Genomic DNA, 16,798 nt, shown 5'->3' with positions numbered 1-16,798 from the left:
ATGTTTCTCTTCCATTCCTAATATAATTATACATTTCTTTTTGTCTGCTAAGTCTCTTACTATATTCTCCTTCTGTCTCATCACTTTAATAACTGAGTTTTCAGTTTGTTCATTCATTTGCTGTCTGATTATGTCAGTGAATGCAACTTTGCTATTTTCTTGAATTTTTTTCCAACCCTCCTTGTTCTCCTTATTATTCTCCTTTAAGACTTTATTCTCATCTTTTACTTCTTTTAACTGTTTTTTTAATTCTTCAATTTCCTTAGTTAAGTTTTTGTTCGCCTTCTCTAGTTCTTCCAATTTTTCAACTCTCCGTATAATATTGTTAATATGACCGAACCTACGCTCCAAGTCCTCGATCATCTTATCGACCTTCTCTTCTAGTCTTGTCAGTCGGGGGGGGTTTGTGTCCCCCCCACCCTCTTTAAATCCCTGGAAAATATTCTCATCACTTTCTACTGTATTGCTCTTATCTATACTTCTAATCTTTACATTTTTATTAGACATTTCATCGTCGTCGGGGGGTCTTTTGTTTACCTTTCGCCTGTCTGTCTGGGCCAAGTCTACTCCTTCCTCATTTCCTTCCATTTCCCTCAGTAATCCCTCCCCTTCTCCTCTTTCCCTACTTTCCTACTACCTCACGAGCAATGTCCCCCCCACCCTGTAAATACAATAGGCACTTCTCTTTGCATTGGGATCCACAATACTTCAATTTTCTTCAGAACGTCTTCTAAGCCGTCCGTTCATTGAAGTGTGTGTGTGTGTGTGTGTATAAGATATGCAAAGATCATCAAATATGCATTTTAGAGAGATCGGGAGTCATTCAAAGTTATTTGGAATAAAATATTTGAGAAGGTGGGATAGGCACTGGCTCTGCCAATGAAAGTTCCTCATTCTGGATAGAAGGTGCGGCTTACTCTAGCTCCTTTTACGTGAAACCACATATAGGATGAACAAATACAGATGTTGGACTGCAAGCTTATCATTGAATAGTGCAACCCTACTTTAAGGGAGGTAGTCAGCCAAGGTATGCACCCACACCTTCATCCAGACCACACTCATCCAACACCCATTTGTCTTCCTTTTTATTTTAGCTCCTTGTGGATGAAGGGTCATTCCTGCCCTCTCCCCACTACCTGGATCAGAAGTAATGCAACAAGACACAGCACCTCCAGCAGAAAGTCCAACAGCTAAAGGTGGCTGACCTCTACTGATTCATTAATTTGTTGGTCCAAGTTTCACAAAGTGGAAAACTTGCAGCCCCATAGTGGCTGATAGTGGTCTATAGGCTCTCAGATCTCAGAAGAAATTTGACTCTTGTCTGTGTTGTATTCATTTGGACATTTTTTTGTGTCACTGGCTGAAAGTGGTAGGGGAAGGAGAGCAGTTACTGGTTGTCAGCTCTCCATGTATGGAAAATGTAGGAAATATAGTTGAAGTTGGTAGATTTTGGGCCCTGTCTGGAGACCAAGTATCAGCCCCTCAGGGCTGTACCTCCTGACAGAGGTGAGGGGGTTGACAGGTTTTGATAATGGGAAGCACCTTTGGCCATCCATCTTGCAGGGACACTACATGGACATTCCTGTCATGGTCCCTTAGGCCTGATTTCTTGTGAATAGGATTATGTAAGTCCAGTGTAGAATATTTTAAAGAATTAGACTATTATTATTTTTTTCTATTTTTAAATAAAATTAGTGCTTGTATAATGAATACAAACTAGTATAACATGCATGGATCTTAATATTGGTACCTCTAAGCCCACTTTCTAGCAGGGTAAAGTTGCACAACCACCAGTCCTTACATGCCTAAGTGCTGCCCCGGGGCAAAATGCTGCCCCAGGGCAAAGTTCCGCCCCGGGGCAAAGTTCTCTCATTGACGCCTTCCTCCCCATCACCACCTTCCCATCTCCACTTCCATCCCTTACAGCCTTTTTTACTATCGGCTTGCGAAATAATTAAACGGATTTTAAAATATATATGTAATGTCCCTATTGCAGAAAGGATAAGGGAAAAATATTTCACATTCTGTTGATTCTAACACAAAATTCGTATGTTATGGTAACTTATTCAGGGCTCCTCTGAACTTTTTTTTTATCATAATTATTTTGTCAGCCTTGTGGGCGGCATGTCCAGAATAGAATTGCCGCCCTAGGGCATATGCCCCCCCCCTCCCCCATGTGAGGGCCCTGACAACCACAATACCAAAGAACTTTGGTTCTTGTAAATACCAGGTGGGATATCCTTGTTTACTCTGACTAACCGGGAAGAGCTTGAAGATATAGATTCGCGTGCTGTGGAATCCAGCATCTTTTGAGTACGTGATAAACGGGACGGTCACTTCACTAAGGTATTGTGAGAAGATCACTAGGGATACCATAGTCCTGCAATGAATTAAAAAGAAAATGTGGTTGATGATGAAGTGGCCACAAGGAATGTAAAAACCCATGCCATATGCCCCCCGAAAAATACCATCAGAAGACACCTACATCAATTTCAGCACTTCTAAACAGCCCATACCATAAAAAAACAAACCATAATCAACATTAAATAATTGTTAGAGGTAAGGTAAAGGTTCTAACAATTTGTAGTGATCTTAAACATGACTTTCACTGATACATCCAATACATTGTAAAATACGTATATTAAGTGTAAAATGTTCGTCGACTTATGATCTATGCAATTTATAACCACTTTAACTTTGTCATTATTCATACAGTAGGCAATATAAAATTGTGTAATAGTATTTGAATTCAGTCTGTTTGGCGCGGCGAGATAACGTGCCCACTCTCACAGAAGCATCTGCAGTCCCGTGCGTATATCTCGTCAGTGATATACATTGAAACATGCAAAGCATGATTATGCGAAATCGTGATGCAGTACAAATAAATGGTAAAATTATTAACGGGAAATTAATTTCAAGTTGTACGTATTCGAGTAAGTTTATTTATAGCTGTTGGTATTTTGACACGGTCAGGTCTAGATTCATTACTCGCTAGTAGATGACGTCACAGGATCATATGCAAGGATGTATACGTCATCAGTTCCTGTGCAAGTAAAATGAGGGAACACCTTGTAGTATGTCTTGAAAAGGGAGATTTCACCATGTTTCCACATAAAAAACTCAATAAAGCTAGACTGCCACAAAATGAGAGGTATGAAACTATCACCAAATATTGTGTCATGTCTATCGTCCTGGAAAACTGATGATAGACTGCAGCTCTTGTAAATAATGGTATCACAACAACTGTGTAAATCTGTCTGTGCATGATGTCAAGGAAATGTGCACAGATGACACTTACACTTGCCCTCAATGTGCTGCAAATAAAAATAAAGTGTTTTTACCAGTAGAGATTTTCCACCTACATGTATACTACATGCATTTTAATTGTGCTGCTGTAAATAAGAATAAGTGATTTTCCTCATACATGTATTTTAATATTGAGATTTTCCACATACATGTATTTTAATATTGTTCTGCTGTAAATAAAAATAAGACTATTTTTATAAAAAAAAAATTCAAGTCTCTTGTCTTTTCCTAGCAGTTCAAACTTTTTAATGAAAAAAACGTCCACCCAGTAATAGTAATATATTTATATATTATATAATTCATCTTTCCACATGAAAAAATGTTATAAAGTTTTGATATTTTTATTTTCTTCCATAAAAGAAGCTTGAAGTCTAATATTGCGTTTTATTTGGGCCTCTGAATGTCACATCGGACTTCGGAAACTTCCGAAAATACCCGACATTGCCCGAAGTGATAACAACACTAAAACGTGACGTCATCTACTAGCGAGTATGGAATCTAGACCTGACCATTTTGACACCCACTCCGGTCGGCACTCGGCATTTCGCCATGCTACCTGTCCGAGTTCAAACATCTCGGCAATTGCGAGGGAAGGGATCATCTGGCACCAAAATTTGATAAGGAAAACAGTTTCGAAGATATTTTGCAAGAAATCCTGACAATGACTAATTTAGAAATCTTCAGTAGAATGTTATTGTACTTACAAAACGGCGATACCCCAGTGGGAGGATGCCTTGTCTGTCGCCACAGGGTAAAGGGAAAGGCCGATCAGCGCTATGGTTGGGGTGATGGCTAAAGGTGTCAGGAACCTTAGCAACTGACCGATGATACCTGCAATAAAAATTCTCAGGAGTTATGTAGGCCTGTGATTTATAAATCATCACGTTACTGTTAAAGATACATTACAGATATTTAATTTACATTTATTACAATACCAACACAGAACAAGCCTGGCCACAGACTCAAAATTACCGTGATGCAACAGTCACACATAAGACACAGGATACTTCACCCTACACTGCTCTACACTTGTTTTTTTTTTTCCAGAAAGTAACACAAAATCTCTTCACTGGGTGACTTATGGGCGGAACTGGTGACCGTGGCTGGTTTCCTGGGAGGCGCGAGTCTATCATGGCCAAGGGGACGTCACTGGGGGAAGAGTAGGGTCCACCAGCAGCTGAATAAAATCGGCATATGTATTTATGGGAACAAGAATGTACATCACGTCCGTCACTGTGTGTTGGCAGCCCTCACTCTCCATACTCCACACAGAGGAGAGTAAAGTAGCTTGGTGACAGTCATAAGAAAAGGCTGAAGAAGTTACCGCTGGAATGAAAGTACCTGGGGTTTGAGAGTTACTGGTGCCGCTGTAATAAAAGTACCTGGTAGCAGTCAGAAGAAAGAAGCGAATGTCCTTCAGCATTAAAGTGGGCGGAGTTAAAGAGTTGCTGGTTTATGCTGTTAAGGTGTACCTGTGAAACCAACGACCACTTGGAATATGGCGGAGACGCAGATGGCGCCCTGCACCTCTCGCATCCGGATTTGCCACACTTCCTGGCGTTCTTCGGATGTCATGGCGTCCAGCTCGGCGTCGGACGGGCACGGCCGGAGGGCCAGTATGGCGATAGTGGGTACCAGGAAGCCGTGTGTGCCACCCTGCACGATGGGCAGTCTGTGGGCAAGATGGGAAGTGGATGTGACACCAGATTAGCATCCGTGAGGTTGAAACGTGCAGTGGTAGTTCCTAAGGGTATGAAATGGGGAGACTGCAAACAGGCAGCACGGCGCCAAAACGCACAACAATCCCCATACTGTATTTATTTTCCAGAGTATTAGTTCTTACCCAAGGGTACCTGTAATTCTAGGGTACATGAGACACTATCTAGCTTCAAGAACTTAATAAATCTAGTTTCTCAGCGAGTTTTGTATTACTGATCTGTCATTTTTTATGGTAATACTTTTGATAACGGGACACTGGAAGATTTCATACCATACGGACACTATAAAAGTTTAAGACTTATTGTTACAGATACATAGGCTGTAGGTCACTGAAATGGTGTACGTGTTGAAACTGTGTCATATTTATTTGCAGACCCCTCCTCCTATTTCATACCACCTCAAATGGCCACTGAAAATGCGGTTGCAGTGTTCACCTACTTATAGATTTATTACTGTGGTGATTTTCATGAATTATGTTATCGATTCGTCAGGTCATATAAAGGCGACATCCTCCACACCATCCCCCCGAGCAATTGTTAGGAAGGGCATTAGGGCGAGTGTGAGAATATTTTACCTTATATTAGATAAGAAATTAAGAAAAACTACGGGAAAATAATACAACACCGAATTAAGGTGTGGATGGGGGAACTTTCTTTGTGGGCACTGGAGGGGAAATTGTTGAGTCGGTCATTGAAAGTGTAATGCCTGTGGCCAAAACGTAGGACTGCAGGAGACCTACCTGACACCCAAGGTGGTCTGCATGAGGGTGACCAGACCTGAGACGAATATGATAGTGGAGGCAATGGAGCTGCGAGCAGGATCATTCGTGGCCATGCACATCAGCGGCGTCAGGAGGTACGGAATGGAGACAGCGGATTCCACCATCATGAGGTAATGCTGAGGAAGGCAATTACAGTAAAAAATAATTATAGAAAATTTAGCGCAAATGCATTGTGTTGAAGAGGTTTGTTGTTTTGTCTGAGATGTAACACTGGCGGAGATGGTGAAGGTTGTTGATAAACTAGAAAATGGAAATCTCGAGTGAGTAGAGATTTATGTATATATATTTCCTGAAGTATGAGATTTGTGGACGTCTTGAAGACTGTTAACAAAGTGGAACACGAACATTTCAAGTGTGCGAATAAAAACTGGTATCTCATGAAGGTAGCATTACAGTCAATACTCAGTGATTTGAATGAAATTCATATGGACTAGAGTAATGCAGCATTGGGTGCCTCTACAATATGCGATCTACAGCGCTGTATCTATTTCAGTTTGGGATCTACGAGAAAAAATCTCTTACAATATGCGGTCTACAATGTTATTCCCTCATCTAATACCTTCAACATTTTGCTCCTTCATTAGGGAGGATTGATATATGCGGGAACACATGACGGGTAGACCGCACCCGCCAGATCAGTAGACCTCCAAACCATGTAGACCGCAAAGTGAAGCAGCGTTCCTTTATGATTAAAGAATACTCTGTTATGAAAAACACTAATCTATAAACTTTTGCTATCACTACTTTGTATTGCCGTCTATAAACCTCTTCTTTATCACTTTTATGACTTCACTTGTTTATCGCCAACAAAATACTACTACTACTACATAGGAAAAAAAGAAAAAAAAATATACACACACACACACACACACACACACACACACACACACACACACACATATATATATATATATATATATATATATATATGTGTGTGTGTGTGTGTATATATATACATATACCAAGGCTTTTCCCCCCTTACAAGGGAGGTAGCCAAAAAGGAAAGGCATAAAATCATTCCCACCCATACCATCTCTGAATACACTCCACACCCCTTCACCCTCCCTCTTATCTTAACACCTCCCGGATGACGGGTCATCCCTGCACCCTGTCCACTGCCCTGGGTCAGAAGCAGTGTCGCAAGACACAGCACATCCACAGCAAGGCCGCTTCATTAAATCGGCGACCCCCCCTCTCCGTCCCCCCATGCATAAAAGGAGAAGACGGGGAGAAATCCCTTCGGGCTGCGTCAAATTTTGCTCACACATACTACCTCACCCCCATCCCCCCGCCCATTCCACCTCATGCATCACATCATCATCCACATACAACCATTCTCCATTCACCCCTGTCTTCTGTCCTCTCCCGTCTTCCTCAACAGACATTCCCCTCTTCCCCAAAACCCCCTTCACCCCATCCATCCACCTCATCCTAGGACGTCCCCTCATGTTCACTCCCTCCACATCTGCCTTCCATACCTCTTTTACTAGTCTTTCTTCACTCATTCTTTCCATGTGTCCAAACCATCCTAATACTCTTTCATCAACCCTATCTCCGAACCCCTTTTCCACCCCCGTTCTCCTCCTCACCTCCTCATTTCTCACTCTATCTAGCCTAGTAACCCCCATCATACTTCTCAGACACCTCATCTCAAACACATTCAAACTCCTCCTCTCTTCTTCTCTTATGTTCCATGTTTCTGCCCCATACAGTGCTGTTGGCACAATCACTCCTTCATACAGTGTCCTCTTAGCATCCATTCCCAAATGTCTATTCCTCATTACACTCTTTAATCCACCAAGGCATTTACTCGCTTCTATCAATCTACATTCTACCTCCACCTTCACTCCACCTTTTCCTGCCACATTTACACCCAAGTATCTAAAACTATCCACTTCCTCCAGTCGCTCTCCCTTAATGCTCACTTCCAGTCTACTGCCACTTTCACCCCTTGTACATCTCATCACCTTACTTTTACCCACATTTATCTTTAGCTTTCTTCTATCACATACTCTCCAAACTCTGTCACCAACTTCATCCCTCCTCCGATCCTGCCACAAGCGCAGTGTCGTCCGCAAACAACTCTCTTGTGCTCATATGTGACCTGAGGGCCCACCGAACATCAAACGCCTTGGTGGTTCATGCGGAGAAATATGGACATTTACCTAACTGGGACGGAGTGGAAATATTAAAACAAGGGTTAGACAAGAAAAAACGAAACATACTCGAGGCAGCTTTCATAATATCCCAGCCCTCCTGTAACCATCGGGATGGTTTTATTCAGCTGTCCAAAACGTGCGGCTGGATGGTCCTACAGGAGTTGAAGGGTACGAGAGGGAGGGATGGGGTGGGTTAAGGAAGGAACGCGGAATGATGTGAGGTATAAAATTTTTGATTTCCTGACCATGTTTATACACTCTGAAGAAGCTCTGTTAAGAGCGAAACGTCAGCAAATAAAAACTTCAACGATTCTCGTTATTTATCTCACCACCCTACCACTCACTTACACACACACACACACACACACACACACACACACACACACACACACACACACACACACGGCCCGGTGGCGGATTGGTAACACGGCCCGGTGGCGGATTGGTAAGGCACTGGCCTCACAAGCCGGAGAACCGGGGTTCGATTCCCCGGCCGGGCGGAGACAAGTTGGGTTTGTCTCCTTTCACGTGTAGCCCCTGTTCACCTAGCAGCGAGTAGGTACGGGACGTTAGTCAAGGAGTTGTGACCTTGCATTCCCGGTGTGTGGGGTGTGAGTGGTCTCAGACCTACCCAGAGATCTGCTAATAATGAGCTCTGAGCTCACTGCGGTAGGGTGGTGTCTGGCTGTCTCGCAAAGAGGCTGCAGCAGATCCGAGGTGAATACACACACACACACACATATATATATATATATGTGTGTGTGTGTGTGTGTGTGTATACTGTACACACACACACACACACACACACACACACTTTCAACGAACGGACGGCTTGACGAACGCTCTGAAGAAAAGTGCAGATTGTGGATACCAACGCAAAGAGAAGTGCCTTTTTGTGTTTGCAGGGGGGGGGGAAATTGCTCGTGAGGCAGTAGGTAAGTAGGAAAAGAGGAGAAGGGGAGGGATTGCTGGGGAAATGGAAGGAAATGAGGATGTGGAGGACTTGGCCCAGGCAGACGGGCGTAAGGTCAACATGAAACGACCACCGGATGACGAAATGGCAAATAAAAATGTAAAGATTAGAAGTATAGAGAGGAGAAATACAGTAGAAAGTGACGAGAATATGTTCCAGGGATTTAAAGAGGGTGGGGGGGACACAACCCCCCCCCCGACTGATAAGACTAGAGGAGAGAGTTGATAAGGTGATCGAGGACTTGGAACGTAAGTTAGGTAAGGTAGACTCCATCTTCCAGAGAATTGAAAGATTGGAACAACTAGAGAAGGCTAACAGAAACTTAACTGAAGAAGTAGAGGACCTAAAAAGACAGTTAGGAAATGTAAAGGAGGAGAACGAGAAATTGAAGAAGAATAGTAATGAAAACAGTGAGAAAATAGCTACAGAAGCTAAAAATTGGAGAATAACTCAAGAAGGGAATAAGGTTTCATTCACTGACATAGTCAAACAGCAATTGAAAGAACATAATGAAGACTCAGTTATTAAAGTGATGAGACAGAAGGAGAATATAGTAAGAGAATTAGCTGACAAAAAGAAATGTATAATTATATTAGGAATGGAAGAGAAACATAACCCAGATAGAACCGCAAGAATCAAGGAGGAAAATGAAAGGGTAAGCAGTTTATTAAAATTAGTCCAGGAAGATGAACCAGAAATTATAAAGGAAATTGAGGAAAAATTCAGACTCGGAAAATATAGTACAGATAAGACCAGACCAATTAAGATTAAATTCAGGTCACAAACAACGGCAGAGAAAATTCTATCCAAGACAGGGAAACTAGCAACAAATGATCAATATAAAAAGGTATGGATAAAAAGAGAAATGAATAAGGAGGAAAGAGAGGCAGAAAAGCAGAAAAGAATTGAAGCTAAGGCAAAAAACGAGGAAAGAACGGAGTCAGAGAAAGAGAGATTCTATTGGAGAGTAGTGAACATGAAAATAAAGCAGTTCGACATACTAAAGAAAAACATAAGGGAAACAGAGAACACAATGGAAGTGGCAGAAAACTAAGAGTGTCTTACACAAATATAGATGGATTGATAACAGGATTGAATGAACTGAATGATTATTTGAAAGAAAAAGAACCGGACATAATGGGAATTGTAGAAACAAAATTAAAAGGCCCACTACCACCCAACAGTGTAGGACATGATACATACAATTATTGGATTAGAAACAGAGAGAAAAAACAAGGGGGTGGAGTTATGTTCCTGACAAAAAAGGATATAAACGTGAAAGGTGTCATATATGGAAAGAATACAGTAGAGATGATTATGATAGAAGTGGAAGACCGAGATAAGAAGAGCAGAAAATTTGTGATCAATTATGTGCCTCCGAAAACAGCCTCATGGGAGGAGAGTGAACATAAAAGTATGTTAGAGGACACAAAGATAGCATTAACTAAAATAATGGAAGACGGAGGAAGAATAGTTATGATGGGCGACTTTAATTGCAAAGAAATCTGCTGGGAAGAAATGACAGTAAAGAGTGGTGATGACTCATGGGGAAATGCTCTACTTGAGATGATTACTGACCATTCAATGACACAATGGATACAAGAGAACACTAGGTATAGAAATGAAGAAGAACCATCGAGGCTTGACTTAATAATTACATCTGAACCTAGAATAGTGGACAAGATTGAATATAAAACACCAATAGGTAAAAGTGACCACATATTGATTGAACTGGAACTTAATGAAGAAAAATATATGAAAAGAAATGAACAATATAGAAAAGGAAGAATGATGTATGAAAAAACAAACTTTGATAAAATAAGAGAATTCTTCCAACAAGAAAACTGGGAAGAAATATACAAAGAAGAAACATCAGTGGAAGAGAAATGGAATATTTTGACAAAAATTTACAAAGAAGGAGTGGAAAAGTATGTCCCAAGACAAAAACAAGAAAAAGAATATGTAAAATGCTGGTACAACAAAAGTTGTAGGGAGTTAAAAGACAAAAGAGACAAAGCCTGGACCGGATGGAAAAAAGACAGACCTGAAAAATGGAAAATATATACTGGTTATAGAAATGAATATGTACAAAAGTGCAGAGAGGAAAAAAGAAAATATGAAAAAGATGTTATAGAAAAGTGTAAAGATCAACCAAAACTATTCTACAGATTTGTAAACAATAAACTGAAAAACAAACAAGACCTGGAGAAATTAAGACAAGGAGGAGTTGAATACACTGAGGAAATGGAAATGGCAGAAATTATGAACAAACATTTTAAATCAGTGTTTACAAGGGAAAATATACAACCTGAAGAGATTGAGTGGAAGGAAAAAGTCCCCCCTATGGAAGAAATAGAAGTAACGAAGAATGAAATATTGACACACTTGGGTAATTTTGATGTCAGAAAATCGCATGGGCCAGATGAAATAGCAAACTGGATTCTGAAAGAATGTAGGAATGAACTGGCAGACAAAATACATAGCATAATAAGCAGTTCCTTAAAAGAAGGAAAAGTTCCAGAAGATTGGAAAAAAGCAAATATAGTACCTATATATAAAGGAGGAAATAAAGAAGAACCTACCAACTATAGACCAGTCTCTCTAACAAGTACAATAGCAAAAATATGTGAAAGAATTATCAAAAGTAGATGGGTAAAATACTTGGAAAAAAACAACGTACTAAATCCAAGGCAATTTGGATTCAGACAAGGACGATCATGCGTCACCAATTTAATATGTTTCTATTCAAGACTAATAGATATAATACAAGAAAGAGATGGATGGGCTGATTGTGCATTTCTAGACCTAAAAAAAGCTTTTGACAAAGTACCACATAAGAAGTTGCTTAAGAAATTAGAATATGAAGGAGGAATACAAGGTAAATTGCTAAATTGGATGGAAGACTTTTTGCAAGAAAGAAAAATGAGAGTAGTGATAAGAGATCAGCACTCAAAATGGAATGAAGTAATAAGCGGTGTCCCGCAGGGAACAGTTCTGGCCCCAATAATGTTTGCTATATATATTAATGATATGGATGAAGGAATCGAAAGCTATATGAGCTTCTTTGCAGATGATGCAAAATTACTGAAAAGAGTGAAAACTGAAGAGGATTGTGAATCACTACAGAGAGATCTAAATAAAGTACAAGAATGGAGTAGGAAGTGGGAGATGGAGTTCAATACAAAAAAGTGTAGTATAATGGAATTTGGAAAAAGCAAAAACAGAATAACAGGATCATATAATTTGGGAGAAGAAGGAATAAAAAGAGTAGAAAATGAGAGGGACCTGGGAGTCATTGTTATGAATAATATGTCACCTGAGAAACATATAAATAAGATTTTTGGAGAAACTTATAATTTAATAAGAACAATCAAAGTGGCATTTACATACCTGGATGAAGAAATGGTGAGGAAAATCCTAATCACCCTGATAAGACCAAGATTGGAATATGCAGCAACGATATGGTCACCAAGTACAAAAAAATGTATAAAAAAACTTGAAAGAATACAAAGAGCAATTACTAAACTGGCACCAACACTCTCAAAACTATCATATGAAGAGAGACTACAAAAACTTAAACTACAGACACTAGAGCAAAGAAGAGAGAGAGGAGATTTGATAGCTATTTACAGAATCATGAAAGGCATAGAAATTACTGATAGAGAGAATCTGATAAAATGGGATGACAGAAATACAAGAGGACACGGAAAGAAAATAAAAAAAGACAACTATAGAAGAGATTTGAAAAAGAACAGCTTTCCTCACAGAGCAATAGACAGTTGGAACAAGTTAGATGAGAAAGTGGTGTGTGCAAAAACAATACATGAATTTAAAAATAGTTTAGATAAAATGAGATATGAAGACGGGACCTCACGAGCATAGCTCCCCTTCCCGTAAAATACAACTAGGTAAATACAACTAGGTAAATACATATATATATATATATATATATATATATATATATATATATATATATGTATATATATATATATATATATACATATATGAGTGGAAGGTGACAAGGGGGCGCAGGATGATGCAGGAGTGAATATTCTCTTAAGCAGGCCCTAGACGATCAAGCTGATTGATCAAAAGCTGGGCGCAATTGCTTGAAGAAAGCATGCTTGACCGTCTAAGAGCTGTTTTGACGATTGACTCAAGCGTTGACGGTGATTGATAGAAAGTTTGAATGACTCAAGCTCAATCACTGATGCTTGATCGTCTAGGGCAACTTTGATCAAGCATTGCGTCAGTCATTCGTAGGCAGCTATGGAAGAAGAACATGTGACAGAGCGTGAGTTCACAAGCCTCCTAATTGAATTATATAGGGATAACCCTGAACTTTTGAGAGTGAAAAGTAAAGATTACTTTAATCGAAATAAAAAAATTGCAGCACTACTAAAAATAACGCGTGCTTTGCACACGTTGAAGCCAAACTTTACTGTTGAAGAACTAAAGAAAAAAAAATGTTTTAAGAACAAATTATAATCGGGAATACAAAGCGATCGAGAACAAAAAGAAGTCTGGAGCATCAACGGATGATATTCCCGAACCTTCTCTGTGGTACTACAAGGATCTCTCTTTTATACAAGACAACTAGAGTCAAAGCAAGAAAAGCCACATCTGTATTGGAAACCATTACGCAACACTTTATGAAAGACCTGCCTACTCAAACACTCAACTAAGACTGGTTTTTGATAAAACAGATTGAAGGTTTGCTTGATCGTCTAGGGCCTGCTGTACGCTTGAGTCAACCGATTGACAGCAGAGCTTGATCAATCAGCTTGATCGTCTAGGGCCTGCTTTAGACGGTCAAGCATGCTTTCTTCAAGCAATTGCGTCCAGCTTTTGATCAATCAGCTTGATCGTCTAGGGCCTGCTTTACGTTTCGACGGATGTCTTCCTTAGAGAGACTACGTAGTCTCTCTGAGGAAGACATCCGTCGAAACGTAAGAGAATATTCACTCCTGCATCATCGTGCTCCCCCTTGCCACCTTCCACTCATGTCTCCACTTTATACTACAATATATATATATATATATATATATATATATATATATATATATATATATATATATATATATATTGTGATGTCCCACCATTCTCCGTGTATTTAAAATGTCTGTTTATGTACAATATTCTGTATAAATATGTATGTACTGTAAATTGTTAATACACGTGTGGTTTTCCTACTCTCCTCCCCTTCCATCCCCTCCTAAGTATTTGTTTTACCTTGATCGGGACCAACAGGTCGATACTCTACATTTCTTTTTCCCCTTTACTTTTTCCTTCTCACCCCCCCCCCCTTTATGGAGATATTGGAAATAACAGAATGAGAGTAGTTTGAATCAATGTGATTTTATATACGAGTATATATATGTATATGGATATATTTGGAGAAGTAGGGACGTCATTAAAGGCCATCAGGATCAACAGGAATTAACCGTTTATCTAAGAGATTAGTTCAATGAAGATACATTAATTAAAAGGAACTAGCGCAGTGTGGCCAATGTTGCTCACTGCAAGCTGGGTCAGAACTTTGAGATAGGGAAAGAGATTAAAGCAGAGTCGCCCATCCGTTCTTAGTACTATCTTGATACAACGCATGGGTTATGTGTATGTGATTTCGTTTTCTTTGTGTTACGGCCGGAGGATACCGATGTAGGTAATCCCAAGGGTGTATATAGATCTTGGGTAATCCACTCGCCTTGCCGAAGATTAAAATCCATGTGCCTAAATTATGTGTTCACGCTACCATAGTTTCTAAGTGTATTAAATCAATCGGACCCTAGTCCGAGACCCTTATCATCTTATGGCCATTGTAGTTGTATTCAACTGTACTAGGTTAAGTACATGAAAGAGAATGATTTGAAAATTCAAATAAAGATTCCAAAAGCATCATACACAGTACAGTACAGACCTCCTCCCAATCCACCCCCCCCACCCAACTTTACCCCAATTTAAGTATTCTTCCCTATGGCTACTTTCTTGAGGGCTCGACCTCCCGTGTCACGGGCCCGTGCACTGGTCGATTTTCTGTGGGTGCCTTCCCTTCCCTTGTCCCTGCTTGGCTGACTTCTCAGTCAGGCGAGGTAAGAGTAATATTAGTTCCTTATTCTGGAGCTGCCCTAATTGCATTTATCCATTTGTTTATTTATTTTATCTAATTAAGTTTATTCGTTTAATCTCTCTTGTCTAATTTATTGTATTTATTTTATTTATTCCATTTGTTTTATTTGCTCTAATTATTTTACTTTTTTATTTTATTTATTCTATTTATTTCATTCTATTTTCGTCACTCCCCAAATTTTGTAAAACAACAATGAATTTAAAAACAGAATATTTACCTGCATACCGAGGAAGATGCAGTGGTACCACGGAGGTGAATCTTCGACGGTGTAGAGGAGTCGATTGGGATTGGGGTCGACCAAAGCTTCACAGCTCTTCGCCACAGTTTTCTTGGTCACGCGTCGTTCTCCTTCCATCTCCCCCTCGGGAGAAATGACCTTTTCGAGGAAGATTTGCAGAGTTATTGGTGAAGAGTAAATCATGGGTATGATGATGGGAGGCAATGTCACATTGGTGATAATTTGGAGTAGGAAATGATCACAGGGTTGGCAATGAAATGCAGTTGGGATGGATTCAAATTTTTCGTCACTGTCTGGCGTGCAGTTTTGATATCTGGAAATAAATAAATCGAAAACTGTCGTAGGGTAATGAGAAACTGAAGTCATGCTTTTACTTCATTTGCCAAGTCTCATTGACAGGATCTTTCTTGAATCATGTGAAACCCTTTTGATATCAGTGCATTTTATCAAAATAACGAATAATGCATTACCCCAAATGTACTTCATGAGGGATGAACATGGGATAATGTAACGGATTTAAGGATATTCAGAACGTGATGGGTCTTGGATATGAAACATTACACGTTGAAACTGTGGTCCCCTGAGACGAATTTGTCGGAGATGCATTCGAATCGGGTAAATAGCGTAGATGACTGTCTCTTGGTGAAAGGGGAGATAAGCAGGAAATTCCGAAGATTTTTTTATAGTTAACAGAATCTGAGAAAAATAAACCAAATATTAAAAAGTTGTGTGGTGTTAAGCACCGAATGCGTTTAAGGAGTTTGTTCTGGATGACTCCATACATTTTTATTCTGCATGGATGACCGATGGGTCATACAGATTTGATCAGATATCTCAGTGATTATATATCTCGATTCTGTAACATATTTTGCAATTCTAGTACCTCTAAAGATTTTGTTTCAGTTGATGCCAAGGAATATTATTTAGCTTATCTGTAAGCCTAGATACCGCGCTAGCTTATGACTGTAAAGTTCGGGGGAAAGATTTTGTGGCAAGATTTACATCCTAATCATGCATCCGTGACAACTAATTTATGTGAGAAAATCGTGAAGGATGGATTAAATATCTAAAGGCGTCGGAAATTTTAGTAGACAACAATATTGGGTTCAGAAATGGAAGACCAGGTGTCTCAAATCTATTAAGTTTTTACTCAAAGGCAGTCAGTGTGATGCAAAAGAGACAGATGGGTGGACTGTGTGTAAATAGATGAGATAAAGCTTTTATCAAAGTTCCACACAAACAACTGCTGTGGAAGACGTGTTGGAAGACTTAAGGTAAATCTCCTGCGATGGATAAGGGATTTCCTGAAAGACTGATACATGAGAACATTGATAAGAGACAGGATGTCAAGATGGAGGGAAGTAACAAGGGCAATCCCGTAATATTCTTGACTTATGTGGTATCATGAAAGAAACAACAGACTACATTATTTGCAGACGACACAAAATCATGAGGAGAGTAGAAGACGAAGATAGCAAATCGAATTTTTAAT

General features: G+C 39.7%; 1 protein-coding gene across 2 annotated transcripts in view; it reads right to left on the bottom strand.

Annotated features, from left to right (window-relative positions):
- The window catches only part of LOC143036727 (solute carrier family 23 member 1-like), a 55,752-nt gene that overhangs the window by 31,069 nt on the left and 7,885 nt on the right, over positions 1-16,798 (bottom strand). Inside the window, exons 1-6 of one of the 2 annotated variants that reach the window (XM_076204380.1) lie at positions 16,457-16,530; positions 15,286-15,444; positions 5,765-5,922; positions 4,779-4,978; positions 4,011-4,137; positions 2,260-2,380 (exon numbers count right to left, since the gene is read on the bottom strand). In XM_076204380.1, the coding sequence (XP_076060495.1) occupies positions 2,260-2,380; positions 4,011-4,137; positions 4,779-4,978; positions 5,765-5,922; positions 15,286-15,423 (744 nt within the window). In that variant the 5' untranslated portion in view covers positions 15,424-15,444; positions 16,457-16,530. Of the gene's footprint in view, positions 1-2,259; positions 2,381-4,010; positions 4,138-4,778; positions 4,979-5,764; positions 5,923-15,285; positions 15,445-16,456; positions 16,531-16,798 lie in introns of those variants that run through there. The other variant, XM_076204379.1, reaches the window with a different exon arrangement.

The sequence above is a fragment of the Oratosquilla oratoria genome, chromosome 21 (genome assembly GCF_046742065.1).
Source record: "Oratosquilla oratoria isolate Oo_2021 chromosome 21, ASM4674206v1, whole genome shotgun sequence".
Lineage (NCBI taxonomy): Eukaryota > Metazoa > Arthropoda > Malacostraca > Stomatopoda > Squillidae > Oratosquilla > Oratosquilla oratoria.
Note: the sequence above shows the minus strand (reverse complement) of the source record. Positions and strands in the feature narration are given on the sequence as shown.